Genomic DNA, 20,525 nt, shown 5'->3' with positions numbered 1-20,525 from the left:
GTTCCTGGGGAACAAGGATACATAAGGTAAACTGGGGCAACTGTTACTAGGCCAATGGGGAAAACCAGTTCTGCAAAAGCATCCCAGGGCCTTCCCTGGGCATGACCCAGCCCATACCTGTGAGGAAGTATGACCAAAGTCCCAAATCCCAGCTCCCCGAAGCCATCTCCCCTAGAGCAAGGGCAGAGAAACATTTGGGGAACCAAGCTGGCCCTCAACTGGTATTAAAACCCCATCAGCTGGAAGCCCATGGTCTCTAGGGGCCAGCATATTCCATTTGTCAGTTCTGCCTGTTTATAGGCAAAAGCAAATGTTGGGCAGAAGCAAATGAAGGGAGCTTTGCCTTTTCCAGAGAAGGCCAAGCTCAGTGCTTCAGCTGGGCCTGTGTCCACTCCTGCTGTAACCATGGGACTGCTACACCAACCGACTTGGTAAAACCCAACAATATCATCTGCAAACAGTCTGAGAGGACAGCTGGGGGTTTGGGTGGAACATTTTCTGAAGCTGGGAGGACCTTTAGAGCTCCTGTCTCCCTGGGAAGAGGTCTAGGCACTAGCTGTTGCTCTGTGAACTGGAGTCTCGGCTTGTCTAATTCAGAAAACCACCCAATGACCCGAGCCTTCGCCCTGCCCCCGCCAACACCCCTCCAGCCTGCCGCCCGGCTGATCTACACCAAGCCCGGACACTTCTCATGCCCAGGCCAGGCTGCCCCCAGTCCTGTCACTTTACACACAACCCTTCTCACACAACCACAAAGGACTGAGAAAGACCCTGCAGACAGTTAAGCTCATAAAAATAAGAGACTCCCCACAAAGCTCCAAATCACCACCAATGAATTTATTTGAGGGAGAAAGGGTCAAATCTTATTAGGAACTTTAAACTGGATAGGACTAGACACTGATCTGCCTAACATCTGGGTGTTCACAAGTGCACGGGTAACCGTATCCTGCACGTAAGGCATCACCATTAAACCAATGAACATTTGACGAGAAGGACACGTTCTGAGCGTCACATGATATCCCTTTCAGAAGGTGCTGCCTCATCAGAAAAGTAGTGTTGAGAAAACCGAAGACAGCCTCCTAGCAAAGGCCTGGACATGACGGCGGCCTCGTGAAAGGCGATCACACCTTATTTACAAAGCAAGAGAGTGAAACTCCCAGCTGAGCTGCAGGATGAGAGCTGGGGCTGACTCGAGGGGTGTGAATGGGGGTTGGGACCTGACTTCATGAGCCTTTGCCCATCCAACGTGGGCCTCCACAAGCCATTCTTTGGCCCCCTGCACAAGGCAGACTCAGGAAATCTGCAAAGTAAGGGGATTCTGCCCCAATTCCCCAGCCCCACCCCACCTTCCCCAGTTCTAACAGTGACCAATCCACTGGACGCAGCCTCACCCCCACCCAACCCCTACTTCTGGACAGACACAAGGCATATATGGAAACCGAAGCCCAGCTGTGCTGGAGCCCATCTAGGTGCTGCTGGGTTGGTTGTCTTACAGGTGCCCCGAGATGATCAGGCCTCACCCACGGTGGCCAGGCTGAGACAGCGTGGTTTTTTTTAGATGATTCAGGTTACTCCAGGGCAAAGCACGATCCTGATGACACCCGGCGGAAAAGCAGGCTAGAGCCTCGAAAGAGTTGGCCCTGGATTGGAAGGAGCAGTAGGGTCAGTGAAAGGGAGGCCATGATTCTCATCCCACCCCAGAGCCAGGCCAGCGAAAGACAAAGAAGGGTCCAGTAGCTCAGAGACCCGAGTCAGAAATAGAAGGCCTAGGTTTGCATTCCTGAGGGCAAGGTCAGAATCTGCTCTGTGCTGAAGCACAAGGGAGCGGTTTACTTCATGCCACAGGGTGTCCAGTATTTTATTTATTTATTTATTTATTTATTTATTTATTTATTTATTTTGGGCTATGTTGTGTCTTCGTTGCTGAGCACGGCCTTTTCTCTGGTTGCGGCGAGCGGGGGCTACTCTTCGTTGCGGTGCGCGGGCTTGTCACTGCGGTGGCTCCTCTTGTTGCGAACCACAGGCTGTAGGCGCACGGGCTCAGTAGTTGTGGCACACAGGCTCAGTTGCTCCGCGGCATGTGGGATCTTCCTGGACCAGGGCTCGAACCCGTGTCCCCTGCATTGGCAGGCGGATTCTCAACGACTGCGCCACCAGGGAAGTCCCGGGTGTCCAGTATTCACCGGGCTACTGAGTAGGAAACCCCCAGAGGAGACTCACTGCCCTCTGGCTTCAGAGCCCAAGTGGACTGGGGCTCCTCCAATACTAGAGGACGTGATGCATGTAGGATCAACTGTATTCGCTGGAAGGCCTGCGTCTGTCTCTGGCCTCCCTGCTTTCCTCCTATCCGTCCTTTTCTCAACCTTGAGGCCAGTCAGTGTGCTAGCTCCTCCTGCCCAGGCCACTGCCCCATTTTACTCTGAAGCCAACCAAGGTCAGGAAAAGTCAGGGATCTGTCCTGGGCCAGCCACCTGGATCCTTGACCCAGAGCTCCAGCCAGCAGGAGCGTGCTTGGGCACAGAACACAAAGACTTCAAGACTGGCACCCTTGCCAAGCTCACCACATGGCCCAGCTCCACCCTCAGGCTCTTCTGGGCACCTGGGGCATCCTGCACGGGTGGAGGGAGGGGCCGGCCTCCAACATGCCAGATGTGTTTTCATCCCAGGTTACTTGAGGTATAAGAAGTTCTTGGGCTTCACCACCTACCCTGTGGGCTCCCTCATACTTGTTCTAAGAGTCTTTGAGAGTTGAAGAAAAGAAGACCTTGTCTGATGTGTAATTCTTAAGTAAATTCAGATCTGACCACCTCAAACCCCTTCTACAGGTTATGGAAAAAAACCGAATGAACTTTTTGGCCAGTCCAATAAAATAAATTGAAAATTTAATTTAAATGCCTCAAACCAAAAGTCTACATCCTCTTTATCCTCCTTACAACATCAGATTCCACGACAACCCCTTAACTTTCCATGTAATGAAGAGTCCACAAAAACCTTTCCATCTGACTGATGTGGTGGAAAAGTGAGAAAAACCTCCCTGGAGAGCAGGCTTACCTGCACACTCAGGTACTTCCAGCAGTGGATCCAGGATTTGAACACTGGGGAATAAGGGGGTAGCCCGGCCTGCAGCCTGCGGGGAAGGAGAGCATGTTAGATCCAGAGAACAGCGGGAGACGGATCAGCTACGGAAAAGGAGCCCTCATGAAGGAATGGCTTGGGGCTGCCACCACCCCCATACCGAACCACAGATTCCTCCCAAAGGGGTGCGATGAATCCCAGAGGAAGCCAGGGGCCTGGTGGGCCGAGCCCACACATAGAGCAGGTGGGAGGGGGCAGGGCACTGGACGGGCTCAGCCAGGTCCACCCAGCAGCCTTGGCAGGGTGCCTGCGAAGGGGCACACACCTACCCGCAGTTATTCACGGCCATGAGATCACCGACCAGCAGGAAGGGGTAGGTCAGCATGCTCACTGCGATCTGCAGGGAGACCTGAGGGTCAGTGAGCCCACCTACCACCAGCCCCCGACCCGGGCTCCAGGAGCAGGCACACCCTAGACCGAGGCCTGCCTCCAGCCATCTCCAGAGCTGGCCTCCGAAGCCCCGCCCAGGCCCCCAGCTCAGTGGGAAGAGCAGCTGGCCAGACTTACCCCCATCACAAATTTAGTGTAGCTCCGGATGGCCAGGGCCTGGCTGAACTGAAAAGACAAAAAGGGAGACTGGTTTGCCCCAGGTACCTCAGGATACAGACTTCACACATGCAGGCCCCGGCCCCGTCTGCGCTGCCTGGTCTGCAGCCCCTTCACCTCACCCTCCGCACTGGCCTCACACCCCCTCTGCACTCAGCTCCTCACACGCCCGTGGCACACGCTGCGCTCCCTTTCAGGGCCTGCCAGCAGCTTCTGTGGCCTGGCAGTCAGAGCCAAGAGAAGATCTGGGAGGCAGAAGTGGGATATCCGGACTGGAGGGCCTTCTGTGACCCAGCCAGGGATGGTGAGTGGAAGAGACGAGGTAGGTGGGATCACGGGCTGTGGCCTACGTAACCTCCTCCGAGCTGTAAGCTGCCAGGGCTGGGCCTTTGTTTGCCTTGATCAGTGCCTGCCCGGGGCTCAGCGCACAGTAAGTGCTTACTGAATGGAAAGTCAGGCACCCATCTGAACTGCACACAGAATCCTGGGTCCTGTAGCAAAGGGTGAAGGGCAGCCCTGGGCTTACCGCCACCCTACCTCACCAAACTCTCATCCCCTTCAGGCCCCAACTCCTGAAGTCAACTTTGCCCATGAAACAGCCCCAAACTACAAAGGGTGACTACCTATCCCTCAGCTTCCTGTGACATGGCCATCCCACCCGATGGATGCCCTGCAACCCTGGGCGGAGATTTGCTCAGCCCTCTGCCTGAGCAGCCTCATCTTAGCCTTTAAGCCAGAAAAGCACGTGAAAAATACTTTCAGTGAAGTGTCGACTGCTGTTCTCAGTGAGGTAAGTGCAGCAGCCCCTGGTCAAACACCTGCCCACCTGGACTGGAGGAACCAATCAGCTGTGGGACACCCCTCCCCCTCAAGGCACCCCAGCTGTCCCAGGCTTGTTCTGTATGTGAAGGCAGCAGCTGACCCACCCACAACGCCCCTGAGAAAGGGGCATTGTTGTGCTACTGTAATTGCAGGTGGGAGCTGCTCCCTATGGAGCAACTGGAATCTGCTCACATTAAAAGGCCAGTAAGACTCACCTACCCAATTCATATGGCCAGTTTCCCTCTGCCCCAGCTGCGAGCTCTCAGAGGCGCCCCTCACCACAGACTCTTTCCCAGACCACCCCCACCCCGGAACTGCCATTCTGGGGCCCAGACACAGACACACGGAGACTATGAACCCCGCCCAGCCCAACAAGGTGATTCTGGCAGACAGGTCCCCAATCCCTCACCCAGCCTCCGAGGGTGGGTGATTCCCGCTGTTAGAATGTCTGGCTCCCAGGAACCCCTGCCTATCACTGCTCCCCAACTCTTATCTTGGGTCAGGCCGAACCAGCTGACCTATCAGATCCCTAGAATCCTTTCTTCAACAAGTGCCTTTTAGAAGGACCAAGGCCTCCCCGTGCCTGACCCAATCTGCCGAGAGGTCTGTGCATACCAGGCTGTGTAGACCACTGCTAACAAGAGTGGGGTGCACCTGCATGGTACACTTCCTAGCTGACTGAAGCACCCTCAGCCTGGCCCAGGGAAAGACCTAGTCCCAGCCCTGTCAATTCGCAGGCAAGGGCCCCAGGAGAGCCCTTCAATCTCTGGGTCTCATCTGTCTGTGAAACAGGATGTTATACCTACTCTGTCCCTTTCACAACTGAGGTGCTGTCAGGATCAAATGTCACAATGTTCACTAAAGGGCTTGAAAAAGCCTAAAACAGTGAGCATAAGTTCAAGGGTTATTATTAGCTGGTCTACGTCCTGATTTACCAGGGATCCCTAGTTTGGTTTGGGTCACTGCCTCCAACTAGCCGTGGATAAGCTAGGGTCTGTTTGACTTAAAGCTGCCCAGGGACGGGCATTCCATAAACCCCTCTACGTCTTGTTAGCAATCTCCTCCCTCGAGGCCGTTCTCCTCAGAGGCAAAGCTGACCCAGGGACAACCAGTCTTCTCCTCAGACCCCGCCCCAGAGGCCCTCTCCAGCCCTAGGGGCCCAGTACTCAGAATCCCAGAGTCCTCAAGTCTGCCCCAGACCCTGGGCATCAGCAGTACATGGAAAGATGGACAAGTCCTTGTTCCAACCAACCTGGGAACCTGGATTCTGGTCGTTCCCCAGCCCCCCTGGGGTGTCACTCACGCTGTCATCCACCAGGTAGGCATTGATGAAGTGGGCCAGCAGGTTACAGCCCCACAAGAAAACCACATCTCCCAGGAGGTGAGGGATTAAGCCTCTAAAAAACAAGGTGAGCAAAGATGAGCAGGGGAGGGAAGAGAACAATTCCTGGGGGCTCCACACCCAGGAAGCAGACAAGGATGTTCCAAGCTCAAAACTTCAGCATATCCACCAGCACCACCTCGGGAAGGAAGCCCGCAGGGGCCACATGGGCCAGCAGCTATCCACAGCAGGAAAGCAGTGTTCCTTTCTCCACAGGGAGTGGGGGGTGGTATGTGTGTTATATGCTACATCTGACAGCACAAGTTAAGCTTATGGTCTCACAAGCGGTGTTCAAACCACAGAAGCTGGGTCTTAAGATGTGAATGGTGCAAAATCCGGGATTTTCCAATGCAGATTATGAAAGAGTACCTACACGTTAGCAGTCTTCTCCTGGCCTTTTTACCCAATCCACTCTCACAAAACACTTTGCTCAGTACACCTGTATTCACCCCTGGAATGTTCCACTAAAAACATTCCATACAAGCTTTTACAAGGAGGGCTGACTTTTAAAGTGATGGCCTTTAGAATGCGCATCTCTACACACTAATGTGAAGTTTCCCTAAGATACAGTGCTGAGGGCAAAAAGCCAGATCGAGACCAGTGGGTCCTGTGTGATACTTGTGGGTTTTGGGGTTTTTTTTCTTTTTATTTATTTATTTTTGGCTGCGTTGGGTCTTCATTGCTTTGTGCGAGTTTTTCTCTAGTTGCGGCGAGCGGGGGCTACTCTTCGTTGCAGTGCGTGGGCTTCTCGTTGCAGTGGCTTCTCTAGTTGCGGAGCACGGGCTCTAGGCGCGCGGGCTTCAGTAGTTGTGGTGCATGGGCTTAGTTGCTCTGCGGCATGTGGGATCTTCCCGGAGCAGGGCTCGAACCCGTGTCCCCTGCATTGGCAGGCGGATTCTTAACCACTGAGCCACCAGGGAAGCCCTTGTGGGTTTTTTTTTTTGAATGTGTTTATCCGCTTGTTTAGATATAGAAGGACATGGAAAGATCTCCAGGAGAACAGCTATCTCTTGGAGAGAGGACACAGAATTATGATTTTTCAATTTTCAAAAATCTTATTTCAAAATATTTGAAAGTTCAAAATACCTGTAACACATCTATGATATGAGAGATATAAATAAAGTGATCCTTCATGAATGCAATTTCCAATCCTGTTGCTTCCACCTGTGCTCAGACTGACTTTTCACAGGTACACTCAGTGCTTTCTGAGTACATACATCACCTGTTCTACAAACACGTGAAAAAAAAAAAAAGAACCCAATGGGTAAGGTATCTGTTGTGTGGGAATCCTACTCACACACCAGAAAAGAATGTATACAATGAGTGTGAAAAACACCAGAGGTGGTGATATGTAGTGTTTTAGGGTCTGAAGCACCAGTCACACAAGCAAATATTTATTTACACACATATATATGCACACCCATACATATGTGTACATATACATAGATATGAATATACATATGAATATGTGCGTATATAAATCAAGGTTTATCAACCTTGACACTATTGACCTTTAGGTCTGGATGATTCTTTGCAATGGGGGCTGACCTCTGCACTGCAGGATGTTTAGCAGCATCCCTGGTCTCCACCCACTAGATCCCAGCTGTGACCATCAAAAGATGTCTCCAGATATTACAGATGTCCCCTGGGGCAAAATCACCTCCTAGTGAGAACCACACACACACACAAGCCTACACACAGAACACCTGGCCGATGATGAAACCACAAGATGAGTTAAAAGAGAGCCCCACGTCTAGTGTACTGTGTATTTAACAGCATGTAGGTCTCTGCCTAGACCTTAAAAAAGCAAAACAAAAAATATTTGTCAGGCCTGGATTTGGGGTTCTGTTTGTAGTTTACAGTCTTTTCGGTGTGAGCTTTCTTTACAGGTGGAGTAAGATGGGTGTGAGACACCAAGGAGGGCAGGGGGTCCGGGGCCCTCAGGAGACTGTATGCCCTGAAGACATCTGCTCTGCAGAAACATAGGCCCAGCACGGCCAGGTCTTGACTTTTTAAGAGAAGGCAGAATAGGGATTGTTTTGTGAAACATCCTAAATGTTGAATATGAAGAACTAATTTCTCAGAAGTGCTATGTCAAACAGGATCCATCAGCTGGAGCCAGCCTGTGAGCTGCCAGAGCTTGACCTTCAGCCCAAGTCACAGGTTTTCAGTGACTTTTCAGCAGTGAAACCAAGGACGATGGAAGCCCTAAAGACCAGCCTCGTGCCCACCCCCAGCCCTGGAGCACATGGACAGGGACAGTGGGGTCGGGGGTGAGGTTTTGGCCCCCCCCCACCCCCAGCGTGCTGGACAAACAGTACCATTTCTGTGTAAGCCGCGATGTGGACAGGGCTGGGCAGTTTTGTTCCCGATGATCCGTAGCTCGCATAGGCCATGGAGCTCTATGGGCCAAGGTGCAGCTGCTCAGGCAGGGACAGAGCCCTGTGGTTAGTCTGAGGCCAACAGCTGTGGCCTGAGGGCTGAGAATGCGCCTGTTAGTAGAGCCATGCTCCGTGGCCAGTTATGGGGTGTATAAACTCACGTACACAAAGAATCCCAGCAGCCCCTCTTCTTTGAAAATCTTCCCAATGGAGCTCAACACGCCGCTGTGGAGAACATAGGGATACAACGTCACCCGGGCACCTTGGAGAAGCCCATGCCCTGGCCGGGATGGGGAGGGGGCATTCTCTGTCACCAGGCAGAACCCAAGCGTAGATGATTACAGCTCTTGTTGGGGAGTGAGAGGGCGTCTACGCAGTTTATGGAGACTGGGGAAACCCAACGACCCACAGGGGCAGAACCCTAGTTCTCTATTGCTTTTTTCTATGGATCTGGAATGTAGGAATGAACCTTCTAGCCTGGGCTGCTGCAGAGGCGACGGGACCTTCTCCTGCCTGGCTCTAGTGCTTACTTCTGGCTGAACAAGCTTTTGGCAAAGAAGTCTGCATGTCTCACAGAGAGAGGAGGAGAGGTGGTGAGTGGAGAGAAGCACCTTCCCAGAGGGCAGAGAAGGAATACAGGGCCCTGCAGCAGGAGGCCCTGCAATCAGACTGCACAGATGCAGCTTGGGAAAAGGCATCTGGCCCTCCCCAGCAGGGAACTCGGGGATGCGCACCCTGCCCACTGCAGCCTGTTAAGAGATCACAGGACAGGCTGGATGTCTTAGGTGTGAAATGCAAAGGAGGCTCAAGTGCAACCTCTGTGACCTGTGACAATGCCAAGTGACCTGTTCTGCATAGAGGTTCTGCGAAGCCGAGAGGGCCAGGGTAGCCTAGGAGAAAGACGGTGGGAGCCAGAGCCCTGCCAGGCCCCACTACCCTTCCTCTCAGGACAGTGGCTCAGCCCACTGGGTTCTAAGCCCACGGGGGGAATGGGCCAATTTCCCATTAGTGAACTCAAAATGAGGCACCATGGCAGCCAAGCTTCCTGGGCAGTGGCCCCAAGGACAGCAGCAGAAAACAACTGAACCCAGGAAATAAGAATTTGAGCGAGGAAGGATAACAGATGCATGTACTCCTGCCACGAGCCTCCAGGACCCACCTCCTGTCCTGCACTGAGCCTCAGAGGGGCAGGGAGGGCACAAGTGCCACAGGGAAGGACTGTGTCAACACACCGATGCCCCTACAGATCCAGCTCAGTGCCAGGCATGGCAGGTGCTGGGTAAATATTTGGTAAACAATGGAAGGCCAAGCCCCAAGGCCATGGGGTGGACAGCTGCTTAGGAGAGGATGAAACGAACTCTAAGCTGGCTTCTGTGACAGCTGGAAAAAGGGCTAGGGCATAACCTAGGGGGTCTAGGAGGGAACCCCGCCAGGACTCCTAATCCAACTAGACTCCAGTCCCACTCACCCCTCTGCAGGGCATCTAGGCTCATCCAGGGCTGCCCCAGACAAGACAGGGAGAAAATACCCCTGGACCCAGACTATGGAAGCCACTACCCCATTCCTCTGAAGCTGGCACCTAAGAAATAGGGCAGAAAAGGGGCAGGAGCTGACCACACTATGGCCTGTCCTGGCACACTCTGAATAGTGACAGGGCCACTCCTGCCAACCCTAAGGATTACCCACCTGTACTTGGCCTCCCGTCCCACAAACTGGACCATGCAGCGCATTGAGATGACTGAGGAAAGAGAAAACACACACAGGTGACATGGTGGCCAAAGTCCAAGACTCCCCAGCTGTGGGTGGGGTGCCCGGCACAGTGGCCACTGCACAACACAGCCTGTGTCAGAGCGCGGGAGGGGAGGAGGGCCCCTGGGATTCCCCATCACACCCCATGACCATGGCATCCCCTTTCTTCTGGCTGGGAAAAGCCCCAGCTCCCTTTGGACTGAACTCCCGGCCAATTCCAGTGATACTACTTCCCAGTAATTCTACCGCTGCCCGTCTACAGCCCATGAGGGGTCACCCCACGGCTGACATGCAGTCTCCAATGGGGCGGCTCACCATGCAGGGGGTGGGCCAGCATGCGGGACACGCACTGCATCATCATCTCATAGGAGGTCTGCAAGAGAGCAGAGGGTGGGGACTTGGTCTGGCCTGTCTCTGGAACTGGTGCTCACTGGGAGCTATAAGCACTTACGGGGGAAAAACTGGGATCCTGCAGCACCCATGTGGGGTCGGTCTACCTCAGATGGCCCCCCTGGTCACCCACACAAAATTCCCTCTAACCAGGACTGCTGCCAGGTCCCAGGCCAGGTCCCGTGGCGGCTGAGAGGCTTTCTGTGATTCCCTGCAGTGGCCCTGCTGGGGCTCCTTCCACATCCCACCCCACTGTGCACACAGCAGGCCCCAACTGTGACACTTCAGTGACCTGCCCAACTGGGCAGTGAGAGATAATCAGGCTCTCCTCTCCAATTCCAGGTACCTACCTCCTTCACCACTTTCTTCAGAGAAGTCTTCATGTCATCTTTGTTGGCAACCTGCTCAATCTCATCTGGAGGGAAAACCTGAGATGCAAAGAACAAAGGTGGATCAAAAGCAAAATACAGGTGCGCCTCTTCGATGTAACTTTGAAGGGATGGAGAGGGCAGGAAACAGCTCCTACTATTTTCTTGGCCATGTCCATTAGCTGGGCCCGCCTTGGGTAACACCCTGGGGCTGGAGCTAGAGGGGGAGAAAGTCCCTGCCTAGTGTCACATTTGTAAGAAAGCAGGCAGATGGTGAGGCAGGGGCCTTTCCAACTGAGGAGACTCGGCGTTGGATCACCAGGGCTTGGAGTCTGGCTTTGGTGCTGGGGTGGAGCCCTGACCAGTGTGGGAACCGAGAAGCAGGACTGGTGCACATGGCTGCCTCCAGGGGTGGCAGGGGGCTCAGGGGAACCTCGGGCAACCGGTCCTGGTTTCACCCCGGGCTCACCTTCTTCATGCTGCCCCGGGTCACGGTAGAGAGGGCGTTGGACATCAGCCGGGGGCTCAGGCCTCGGAACAGCCCTATCTTCCCATCCACTTGCACAATGTACTTGGCTACAAGAAAGCAGAGGTGGCAGCGTCACGTTCAGCCCAGACGCACCCACTCCTGGGTCACATTCACACCCAGACCAGACGCAGCTTGTCCTTCTTTAGTACCTGCTGACTTCAGTCACGGAAGGGAGCACCGTCCAGGGCCACGGAAGCAATCGGGCCCCGCCCCCGAACATCTTCTCTAGCCCATTTCTTTTTGTAAAACCTTCAAAACATATTTTTCTGACAAACAAGTTCATATGTTTTTCTTTTTGTAGTTTGGAAAATCTACCTGGCAAACTTAACTACAGTTTCTCAACTCAGCAACTTAAGTACTGCAACCTAGGAACCAATTCTGTTGCTTATAAAAAATGTTTTTCTCTGGGAAAAGAAAAAATGGAAAAAGGCAACCACAAGCAGTGATGAAGTTTGCAACCTAAGGTAGGGAAAAAGGAAAAGGAAGGGCTCCCAGGGGAAAGGCTCAAGAGTGTCCTTTGAGCATGCCACAGAGAGGGCCATCCCCACCTCATCACTGTGCTGCATCCAGGATCCCACCTGGCACCTACTGGCATTTATTAATTACAGGGGGGAGAGCCAGTGGAGAAGTAACTAAAACAGAGGCACCAATGAACTATTCTATAGAAAAACACTTAAGTGGTCAGGGAAGCTGGACCCTGACCCTGTTTGAGTCAGTGTTTTTTTGTTTGGGTCTCTAAAAGGATACTTTCTTAATGTTTTGCTGTTTTATTCAATATCAACTTTTAAATGATGTTCAAAAAGGAGACGTATTTTTATAAACCTGCATACCTGGAAGCTGGCAGAACATTCCCTCAGACAATGTGCTCCCCTCGAGCCAAGACTTTAGCTCTCCAGCACCGCACAGTGGCGGGAACCAGCAAGGGAGGGTGCCATTCTCTCCTCTGCCACATGTCTGCCAACAGCAATTCCATGTGGCAGCTGTATGGGCTTCCCCTGGTCCTGAGAGCACCTGGTACCTGCATGTTTGGCTTCCTGAGATTGGGGTGGTGCTGGAAAGAGAGGAGTAGGAGGAGAGAGGACACTGGGCGACGTGGCCAGGACGTCCTGCTTCACGGAGTGAACAGGCAGAAGGAAGGTTTATTTTGGGGGAGGGGAGCGCCAGTCAGCAGAAGGGAGAGCTGGCGGGATAAAGCCTGAGTGTGGTCTCCAGCAGGACACTTAGCCTCTTTCCATCCAATTTCCTAGCCAGAAAAAAAGGGAGTAAGGACCCCTATTTCTCCCCATCTCAGAGCTGAATTACGAAAAAGTGAGAACAGACAAAGGTATGCAGAAACGTCTACAGAGGTCTTTGTGGGCCCAAAGGGTCCCCTGGCTCGCAAGGGGCTCCATCATTCCATGGTTTCTCTGTAGTCCCTGAAGACTCTCCAGGAAGTTCTTTCCGGGAGAACACCAAAGAATGTCATGGCAGCTGTGGCGTGTTTCATAGCTGAGGGGGAGTAGTAGACCCCATCCAGACGGTCGCTAGCCAGCCAGACAGCTGAGCCCCTCCCCAACACAAGGAGTCTGCTTACACCATCTGCACTGAAACAACATTTATATAAATGGTGGGGGGCGGGGGGAGCACCTCAGAACTCTGCTCATCTTTGCAAGAGGCAGTAAGGTGATTGTCAAGACCCCTCTGCCCTGAGTCCTTTCGGGAATGACTGTGTGACATGAACAGAGATGATCTGGGTTCCAACCTCTCTATGGCTAGAGCCTGCATAGTGGTGTATGGAGGAATCACACGTAGGGGCTGGCAGCCCGCCACCCCGGCCTCCCGCAAATCCAGCGTCGCTCTGCATACCGGCTTCGTTGCACTACGGTGGGGGGTGCCTCCCTGATCCTGTGACGTCCTCCTTCCCCACGTTGACAACTTTTAAGTGAAACAAATACGAACAGATTTCCCCGCAAAATGACATGTTCCACCTGGCTCTATACTGTACTCAACAATGAGATGGCAAAACTAGAAGAGAAACATGACATCAGATTCTGCCAGCAGGGTGTGAAGTGAAAAAAAGGTAACAGGAGGCGAGGCCCCAAGTTATTTGGCAGAAAGAAAGATTTTCAGAGAAGATGCTAGACTGACTAAACAGATAAGATGAGCAGAGGTGGAGGGAGCACGAGAGGGTCAGCCTGGCTGTGAACACAGAGAGCAAAGGCACATTTAAAGAAGTCTGGGGAGTTCCCTGGTGGCTAGCAGTTAGGATTCCAGGCTTTCACTGACGTGACCGGGGTTCAATCCCTGGTCGGGGAACTGAGATCCTGCAAGCCGTGTGGTGTGACCAAAAAAATAAAAAAAAATAAAGAAGTCTGGGAAGGGTGGGGACTGGGAGAGGGACAGGGATGGTGGATTTGAAACGGCCTTGGCCAGCTGGGGGTCAGGGGATGAGCTGCACAGGCAGCCAGTGGGCTTTGCTGGCATCAGGGAAGCTCCACCGTGGTGGGCTTCCTGATGGAGAGACCCTCTGGCAGGCAAGGCTGCAGGGGGCGGAGGGGGCGGGTGCTTGGATGGAGGGCCTGGGCATGAAGAAGCTGATACGGAGTATGGGGCCAGAGCAGTGAGCAGCCTTCCTGAGCTCGAGGAGCTCACGAGGGCACACCAGGGGTGAAGCCGAGACCCACCATGTACTGTTCTACACCCAGGGGATGGAGATGCCTGAGTGTGTAGGCACCACTGCCTGAGGAATGCAGGGGAACAGGACAAAGGAAAAGAACCCAGGAGGCCCCAATGGGCCTCCTGCTGGAGGAGCAGGAAAGTAAAAGAACTGCTAAAAGGGCAGCCAGACTGCTCAGAAGGCAAAAAAAACACAAAAAACAAAAAATGGAAACCCACCCCCTACCCCCGCTTCCTGGCACAGCCTGGGGTGGCCAGGATGACAGGGACCACTGTCTTGGACTGCCCTCTCTCAGGCACCTGTCTCCCTATCCTGCTGCCTGGGCTGACAGCTGGCAGCTCACACAGAGGAGATGGACCAAAGCTGTGTTGGTCACCTGCTCCCATCCTGACACCCTGCTGCCTGATCCCCCTTCCATGCCGGCTCTGACTCTGGGTGCCCGATGCTGCCCGGTGTGCTCCCCAGGGCCACCTGGGCCTGTTCCCTGTTTGATGCTTCTTTTTTGTCTCTCTCGGTGTGGGCTTTCCTGCCTGGGAAGCACACTCACCGTAGGTGAAGAAGCTCGGCAGGTAGAGGACCTTCCTCCCCAGCACATTGGTCCCAATGGTGGGGGGCATCGGCTCATGACCTACCTTCAGAATCAACAAATACAAAGGGAAAGTCAGATTCTACTGTTGATTCAGTCTCACTACTTCTCACCTTTCCCAGGCCTCTAACTCTTCTCCCACAAAGTCAAATGCTATTTCTGTTGATGTTTTCCCCATCAAAACATACCCAAAATTTCATCAATGTCTATTACTATCAACATCGTGTAATCTCCCAATGCACAGAAATGTCCAGTCCCAGATACCACCCTTACCATAATCCAAGTCACCCCATCCCTCAACATTCTTACCTTCCAATTCCAGATATTTCCAGTGCAGAAACCGCCCCCCATGTTTATGTACACTAAACCCCACGCTCACCTCAGAAAAAAATCTCAGTTAATTCTCATCGCCAGGTTAAAACATCAGTCCAGTCTCAATCTCAAATGTAGCAACACCAAAACACATCACACCCAAATCTCAGCCCCAAACTTCAGATAGCTCATTCACCCCACACTCAAATTTCTTACTGTACCCACTGCAGATGTCGACAAATCTGTCCCTCTCACTCCCAGCCACCTCGAATCCCAGCTGCTCCTCAAACAATTCCTCAACTGTGATCTAATCTTGATCACCCCGTATCCCTGTGACAGAATGACCCCCTCATTTCTGCAGGGTTATCATAATTCTTGCTGTATAGATGCTGGTTATAATTAAGGTATGCGTTAAACTCATGGGTGGGTGAAGGACCAAGCCACCCAAACCTCTGTGAGGAGGAGAGGTTTCTCCTGAGGAGTGAGGCCATTTGTTATGCTGCCGATTAATGAGAAGATTCTCTGCTGCCAGGCAAGGGGCAAGGTGTCTAGGAGACCAGCGCCTTAGTGGGGTGTGAGAAGGCCTTTCCCTGGCAGGGGACCAGGGCCGTAGCCCTGTCCCTCAGAGCAGGCCAGACAAATCCATGGACCAGAGGAGCGCCTCTTGGATGTGGAAGAGCGTAGAAACAGCAGGGTTGGGAAGCTCTGCCTTAAATAGAACTAGGTATGCTTCCAGCGTTTTCTGGGCTCAATTTCCTTTCTTCCTCACCTTAGTCAAGTGTTTTGAAGTTCAGGCTGTCCCTTATGGATGAGATTCTGAGCTACATGATAGATTACTGATCATAAATTAAGAAACCCCCTCCACGATGGAGAACTTCTTAAAAGAAAAACATCTAGCCCAGGAGAGTTGAAGGAAAGGGATGGCCAGGTGAACCAAGCAGTTAGCCCTCCCCTTCCAGACCTTTCCCCTTCTGGGTTAAAAGCTCGAAGGTTCTGAGGTTAGTTTTGCTTTGATTTTGTTCTCTCATACAGGCAGCATTCCATTTACACCCTCAACTCCAAGTCTGAGCCAACATTCTTTTGCTGCCTTATCCACTCCAGTCACAACAACTGGGGAGGCCCATCGATTCCAATTTCACCCTTAAACCTGCTTGTTCCCTTCATCCTGTATCCCCATGGCTCCCAAATCTGTTGAGTCTATTTTCTTAACTTCCACCTGTGTTATCAAAGGCACGCTGACCCTATCTCACTCCTATTCCCTTCACTCTCAAGTTCTAGTTATCTGTTCCCAAGTCTACTCACCCAATTTCATCCCCAAATCTGTTAACCCAGTCCTAACCACAGCCAAAGCTGTGGTTCTATACCATATACTGACAGAGCCAGTCCCTCAAATCTCTAACACCCATGAGCCCTGATCTCAGGCACTGCATTCTTACTCACTTAATCGGGACAGCCCTCAGATCTGCCAATCCAATCCTGCCATCCACCCCCAAACAGGGATCTTCCTTTTTGCAAGATGTTATCTCTGATTCCCAAGGTATACCCATTAAGATTTCACCCTCAAGGACTTCCCTGGTGGCACAGTGGTTAAGAATCTGCGTGCCAATGCAGGGGACACGGGTTCAAGCCCTGGTCCAGGAAGATCTCACATGCTGTGGAGCAACCAAGCCCGTGCGCCACAACTACTGAGCCCGCACTCCGCAGCAAGAGAAGCCACTGCAGTGAGAAGCCGGTGCACCGCAACGACGAGTAGCCCCCACTCACCACAACTAGAGAAAGCCCGCGTGCAGCAATGAAGACCCAACACAGCCAAAAATAATTAATTAAAAAAAAAAGACTTCACCCTCAAATATGTTACACTCAGCACCAGCTGCGTTCACATCGGGTAGACCACCTGTCACCCCAACTGGGCTCACCCATCCGTATCCACCCCCCATACAGTTCTTCCACCCTCTGGACTTCCTCATTCCCCAATTCCCTATCCTCCTTCATTCTCCATTCTCTCTCATTCCTTAACTGCCTTTCCAAGTGACCCTTATTTCAATTTTCTTCTCCTGTAAACCAAACCTACCAAGGTCCAAATGATGGAGCCACTTCCAGGTTCCTTCACATGAAGCCCCCCCCATTCCTTGTACTCCAACATCCTCCATTCCACAGACACTCCTATCAGCCACCCCGAAGTCCCAGCCCTCACCCAATCTCACTCCATCATCCTTGCTTCTCATCTGAAGTACCACCAGTTAGTTCCAAAGCCTCAATTTCTCTCCCAAAGCTGGAATCTCTATTGCTGCAAACACAACCTGAATTTTTGTAAGTAAAGGAGCCCTCACTCCCAAATCACAACCAAACGCCAGTCTCGACCTTCCCCCATCAGCCATTTCCAAATCTCAGTCACGATTAGATTCTAGTCAGGCATCGTAATGTCCCTGAAGGAATCTCCTCGTTCTTTGTCACATTCCTTGTCACACTCCAAAATCCACTGCCCCCATTCCTCAGACCCCAGATTTCAATTACTCCTATTCTCAAGTCCCTCTCATTCCAACTGTATCTCCCATTCTCAGTCCATTATCAGGACAGTAAATCTGATACCCATTTGCCTCAACTCAAATCAAATCTCAAGTCTTGGTTAGGTCTCCATCTCAAACCCCGCCCCCCAACTTAACTGAAAATTCTAGGCTAAATCTTCAGATATTAGTCCAAGCCCAAACCATCCACATCTACATTGTGCTCATCTCAGTCATGCCCACCTAATTCTGCCAAATGCACTCTCTCCACCTCAGCTCGGGCGCCCCCTTCCAGCTCCATCTCTCCCTTTCTCAAGCAGCCCAATTCATCTGTAAGGCACTGCTGGTCCCACCAAATATGCCAAGTGCCCCTGCATGCCTCGATTCCAGAGACATCCTACCTTAGCCTCATTTTCTGCCAGCCCCTACACATCCTGCTACCCTGTGTTCCAACAGGCCCTTCTGCCCAATTCCACTACGCCCATACCCCTCAGCCCATCCCCCCATACAGCTCCCGCCCCGAACCGTGAATTCAGTGTTCTCCTCCAAATGCGTCATCCCTTTCCCCCTAAAAGCCTCCTGGCTCCCCATTCCAGACAAATCGCCACTACCCCTCCCCCACTGCGTCGCCCTATCTGTTCCCCTCCCCCAAAGCACGTCATCCTGTCCCCTCCTCCCATCAAATCTGTCGTCGCCATCAAATCCAGAGCCCCCATCTCCGGTAAACCGATTCGCCTCCGCCTCTCCCACCAAATTCCGTCACCGTTAAATCCAGTGCCCCGGTCCCCTCCTCCCCGGAGTCTGATGCCCCTTTTTCTTTCCTCAATTTTTGGCCATGACCCCCAGTCCTTTGTCCCCCCCCATCCCAAACCGCTTTAAATCCATCTCTATCAAATCCAGAGCTCTTGCTCCCCTTCACCCTAAATATGTGCTCATCTTCTGAATATTCTGCCTTGACCCCCAATCCTCCTCCCCACCCAATCGCCAAAACTTCCCACCCCTCCCCCAATTCTGTTGTTTCTTCTTTCACCCCAAAATGCTGCCACTTCCCTCCTAGTCCAAGTCCATCGCCTCCATTCTTTCGTCTCCCAAACCTATCTCTCCGTTCCATCGCCCCCTCCCCTGCACCCCCAAATCCCTTGTTCCTTCCACCCTCTCCCAAATCTGTCGCTGACCCCTTTGCCCCCTTCTCCTGCATCCCCAAACCCATGCCCCCTGCATCCCCAAATCCCTCACCGTTTTTCTCCTCTCCCGCTCCTTCTGCGCACCAACCCGCCGTCCCCGCCCCTCTCCTCATATCCGTCGCCATCGACTCCCCGCCCCCATCCTCCTCCAGATCCTGGCCTGTCACCTTCTTATCAGCCCCCACCTCCCTATGGCGCCCCTGGTCCCACACCTGGATGAGCAGCTTCACGTAGAGCAGCGGGTGACTGAGCGCCGTCACTCCGGCGCCCAGCGCCACGAAAAGAGCCTCGGTGGTCGGGGCGTTGTCCCCGGAGCCCAGGCCACCGGATGCGCCGTCCATCCTGCGGGCCGAGGGTTGCGCCGCAGGCCGAGGGTGGCGCGGATGTGCGCGGTGTGCAGGCGGCGGATCGCGAGCCCGGGCCTCGACCCCCGCCGCCGCTCCACCGCGAGCTCCAGCTCCTGCTCCGGCTCCCGCCATCCCCGCGGCACCGCCGCGAGCCCAGGGCGCCACTTCCGGGTCGGAAGCCCCCATGGCAAGGGGCGGCGAGGTCACTCCCCCGTCACGTGATGGGACGGGTACCCTGCCCCTCGCTGGCGTCAGGGGGCGGGGCCGGGCCGCACCACTCGCGGCCGCGGGGGAGTGCAGGAGTGTAGGCGAGGCGGGCGGTAAGCGACGGATGCGGTCCCCGGGCGGGGTCGGGTCCTGGCTCAGCGCTGGGCTGTGAGCTGGGGGTCAGTGGTCGCGGGCGACCAGGCCGTGGGTTCGGAGACTGTGAAGGCGGCCGCAGGCCCGGGCGCTCCCCCGGGAGCCCCGGAGAGCGGCAGGGGCGGGGCTCGGAGGTTCTGGAAGCCAGATGCCCCCAATATGGTCTGAGGCGCTTCCAATCCCCCTGCCAGGCTTCGGGAGTTTTCTCCGCAGTTCTGGGCCCGCCTTTTTGTGGCCCCGCTGCCTGCGAGGTCTCCCGCTGCAGGCCGAGTCCCTTCGCGCTCGCCAGCCTTGTCTCACCCGTTTGCCCTCCCCACCAGACCAAATCCAGTTGCACCTCGGCGGTTGTGGTCCTCCTCCTTTGCAGCTGACCCTTCTTCGCCAACCTGCCTTAGAGCTCATGGTTAGAAAATGTGTTTTGCCCTATTTACTTCACTGGGTCTGAAGGTTTTATTTAGTCCTTCAACGTGAGCACACGCAAGCGTTCTGCTAGGCGCCGTTAGTCTAGTCGTTAGGTAATAAAAATGAGTAATAACTGGCTCTTAAATTGCACTTACTTGTGCCACCTTTTGAAGTGCTTTGCAGCAAGATAACTCAAGTATGATCCTCTCAGCAGCCCTGTGAGCAAGGTGTTTATTCCAGCACGTGCCCTGTTCATGTTTGGCACCGTGCCCATCCCCTGCAAGAACACCTAAAGCCTGCTAGTTGTGGAGGTGCTCGATAAAAGTTTCTGTTTCAACGGAAAGAAAGCGAGTATCCAAGAGTCGGCAGGGACACAGCAATGGGTGACCTGATCCCTTTGTCTGTATTTATCTTGTGTTCATTGTGAGAAAGTTCTTTAGAATAGACATCTGCCTTCTGACCCCTTAATCCGGGTTTGAAGTCTGAGCTTCCTGCCTCCCTTCCTGCCTCGCCCCCTGAAAAGCCACCTCCCGGCTGGCTACTCCTGACAACAAAGACTGCGTACACTTTCCACATCTCAATCCTGTCAGTCCGCCTCCCTCACTTGCTCTCTCCCGCACGCTGGCCTCTCTAACCCAGGTTTGTTCTGGTGTGAGTCACTGGAAAGCCTTCCTAGCCCTTTCAGGTTACAGTGTTTGCCTCTTCAAACACAGCTTTCATCAAACCTACCTCCCACCCCCAGGAGCACTTTAACTGACTTCCTTTTGCCTGGATTCTGATTTAGCTTTCTTAAAAGGGACCTTAAAGTCAGCTTCATCCACAGCCTTATCTAACGTTACAGCGCCTTACTAACTCCACCCGGAAGAGTGGGGT

At 53.4% G+C, this 20,525-nt stretch overlaps 1 protein-coding gene across 3 annotated transcripts; it reads right to left on the bottom strand.

The window, feature by feature from the left end:
• Positions 1-1,446: 1,446 nt before the first annotated feature.
• On the bottom strand, positions 1,447-19,107 carry MTCH1 (mitochondrial carrier 1). Of its 3 annotated transcripts, none has more exons than XM_060109264.1 (12): positions 18,756-19,104; positions 14,505-14,589; positions 11,242-11,348; positions 10,755-10,832; positions 10,330-10,387; positions 9,952-10,003; positions 8,431-8,490; positions 5,756-5,900; positions 3,643-3,690; positions 3,405-3,472; positions 3,052-3,127; positions 1,447-1,640 (listed from the first exon to the last, which is right to left on the bottom strand). In XM_060109264.1, exons 1-12 carry the CDS (start codon positions 19,074-19,076, stop codon positions 1,569-1,571), a joined length of 1,170 nt encoding a protein of 389 aa, XP_059965247.1. In that variant the 5' UTR covers positions 19,077-19,104; the 3' UTR covers positions 1,447-1,568. The 3 variants fall into 3 exon arrangements, with proteins under 3 accessions (XP_059965247.1, XP_059965248.1, XP_059965246.1); XM_060109265.1 differs by having other exon boundaries at positions 5,807-5,900; XM_060109263.1 differs by lacking the exon at positions 1,447-1,640 and adding an exon at positions 1,857-2,118 and having other exon boundaries at positions 18,756-19,107.
• Between the last annotated feature and the right edge of the window lie 1,418 nt (positions 19,108-20,525).

The sequence above is a fragment of the Mesoplodon densirostris genome, chromosome 10 (assembly GCF_025265405.1).
Source record: "Mesoplodon densirostris isolate mMesDen1 chromosome 10, mMesDen1 primary haplotype, whole genome shotgun sequence".
NCBI classification, from domain to species: Eukaryota; Metazoa; Chordata; class Mammalia; order Artiodactyla; family Ziphiidae; genus Mesoplodon; species Mesoplodon densirostris.
The sequence above is the reverse complement of the archived record's forward strand: the minus strand, read 5'-3'. Positions and strand labels throughout refer to the sequence as shown.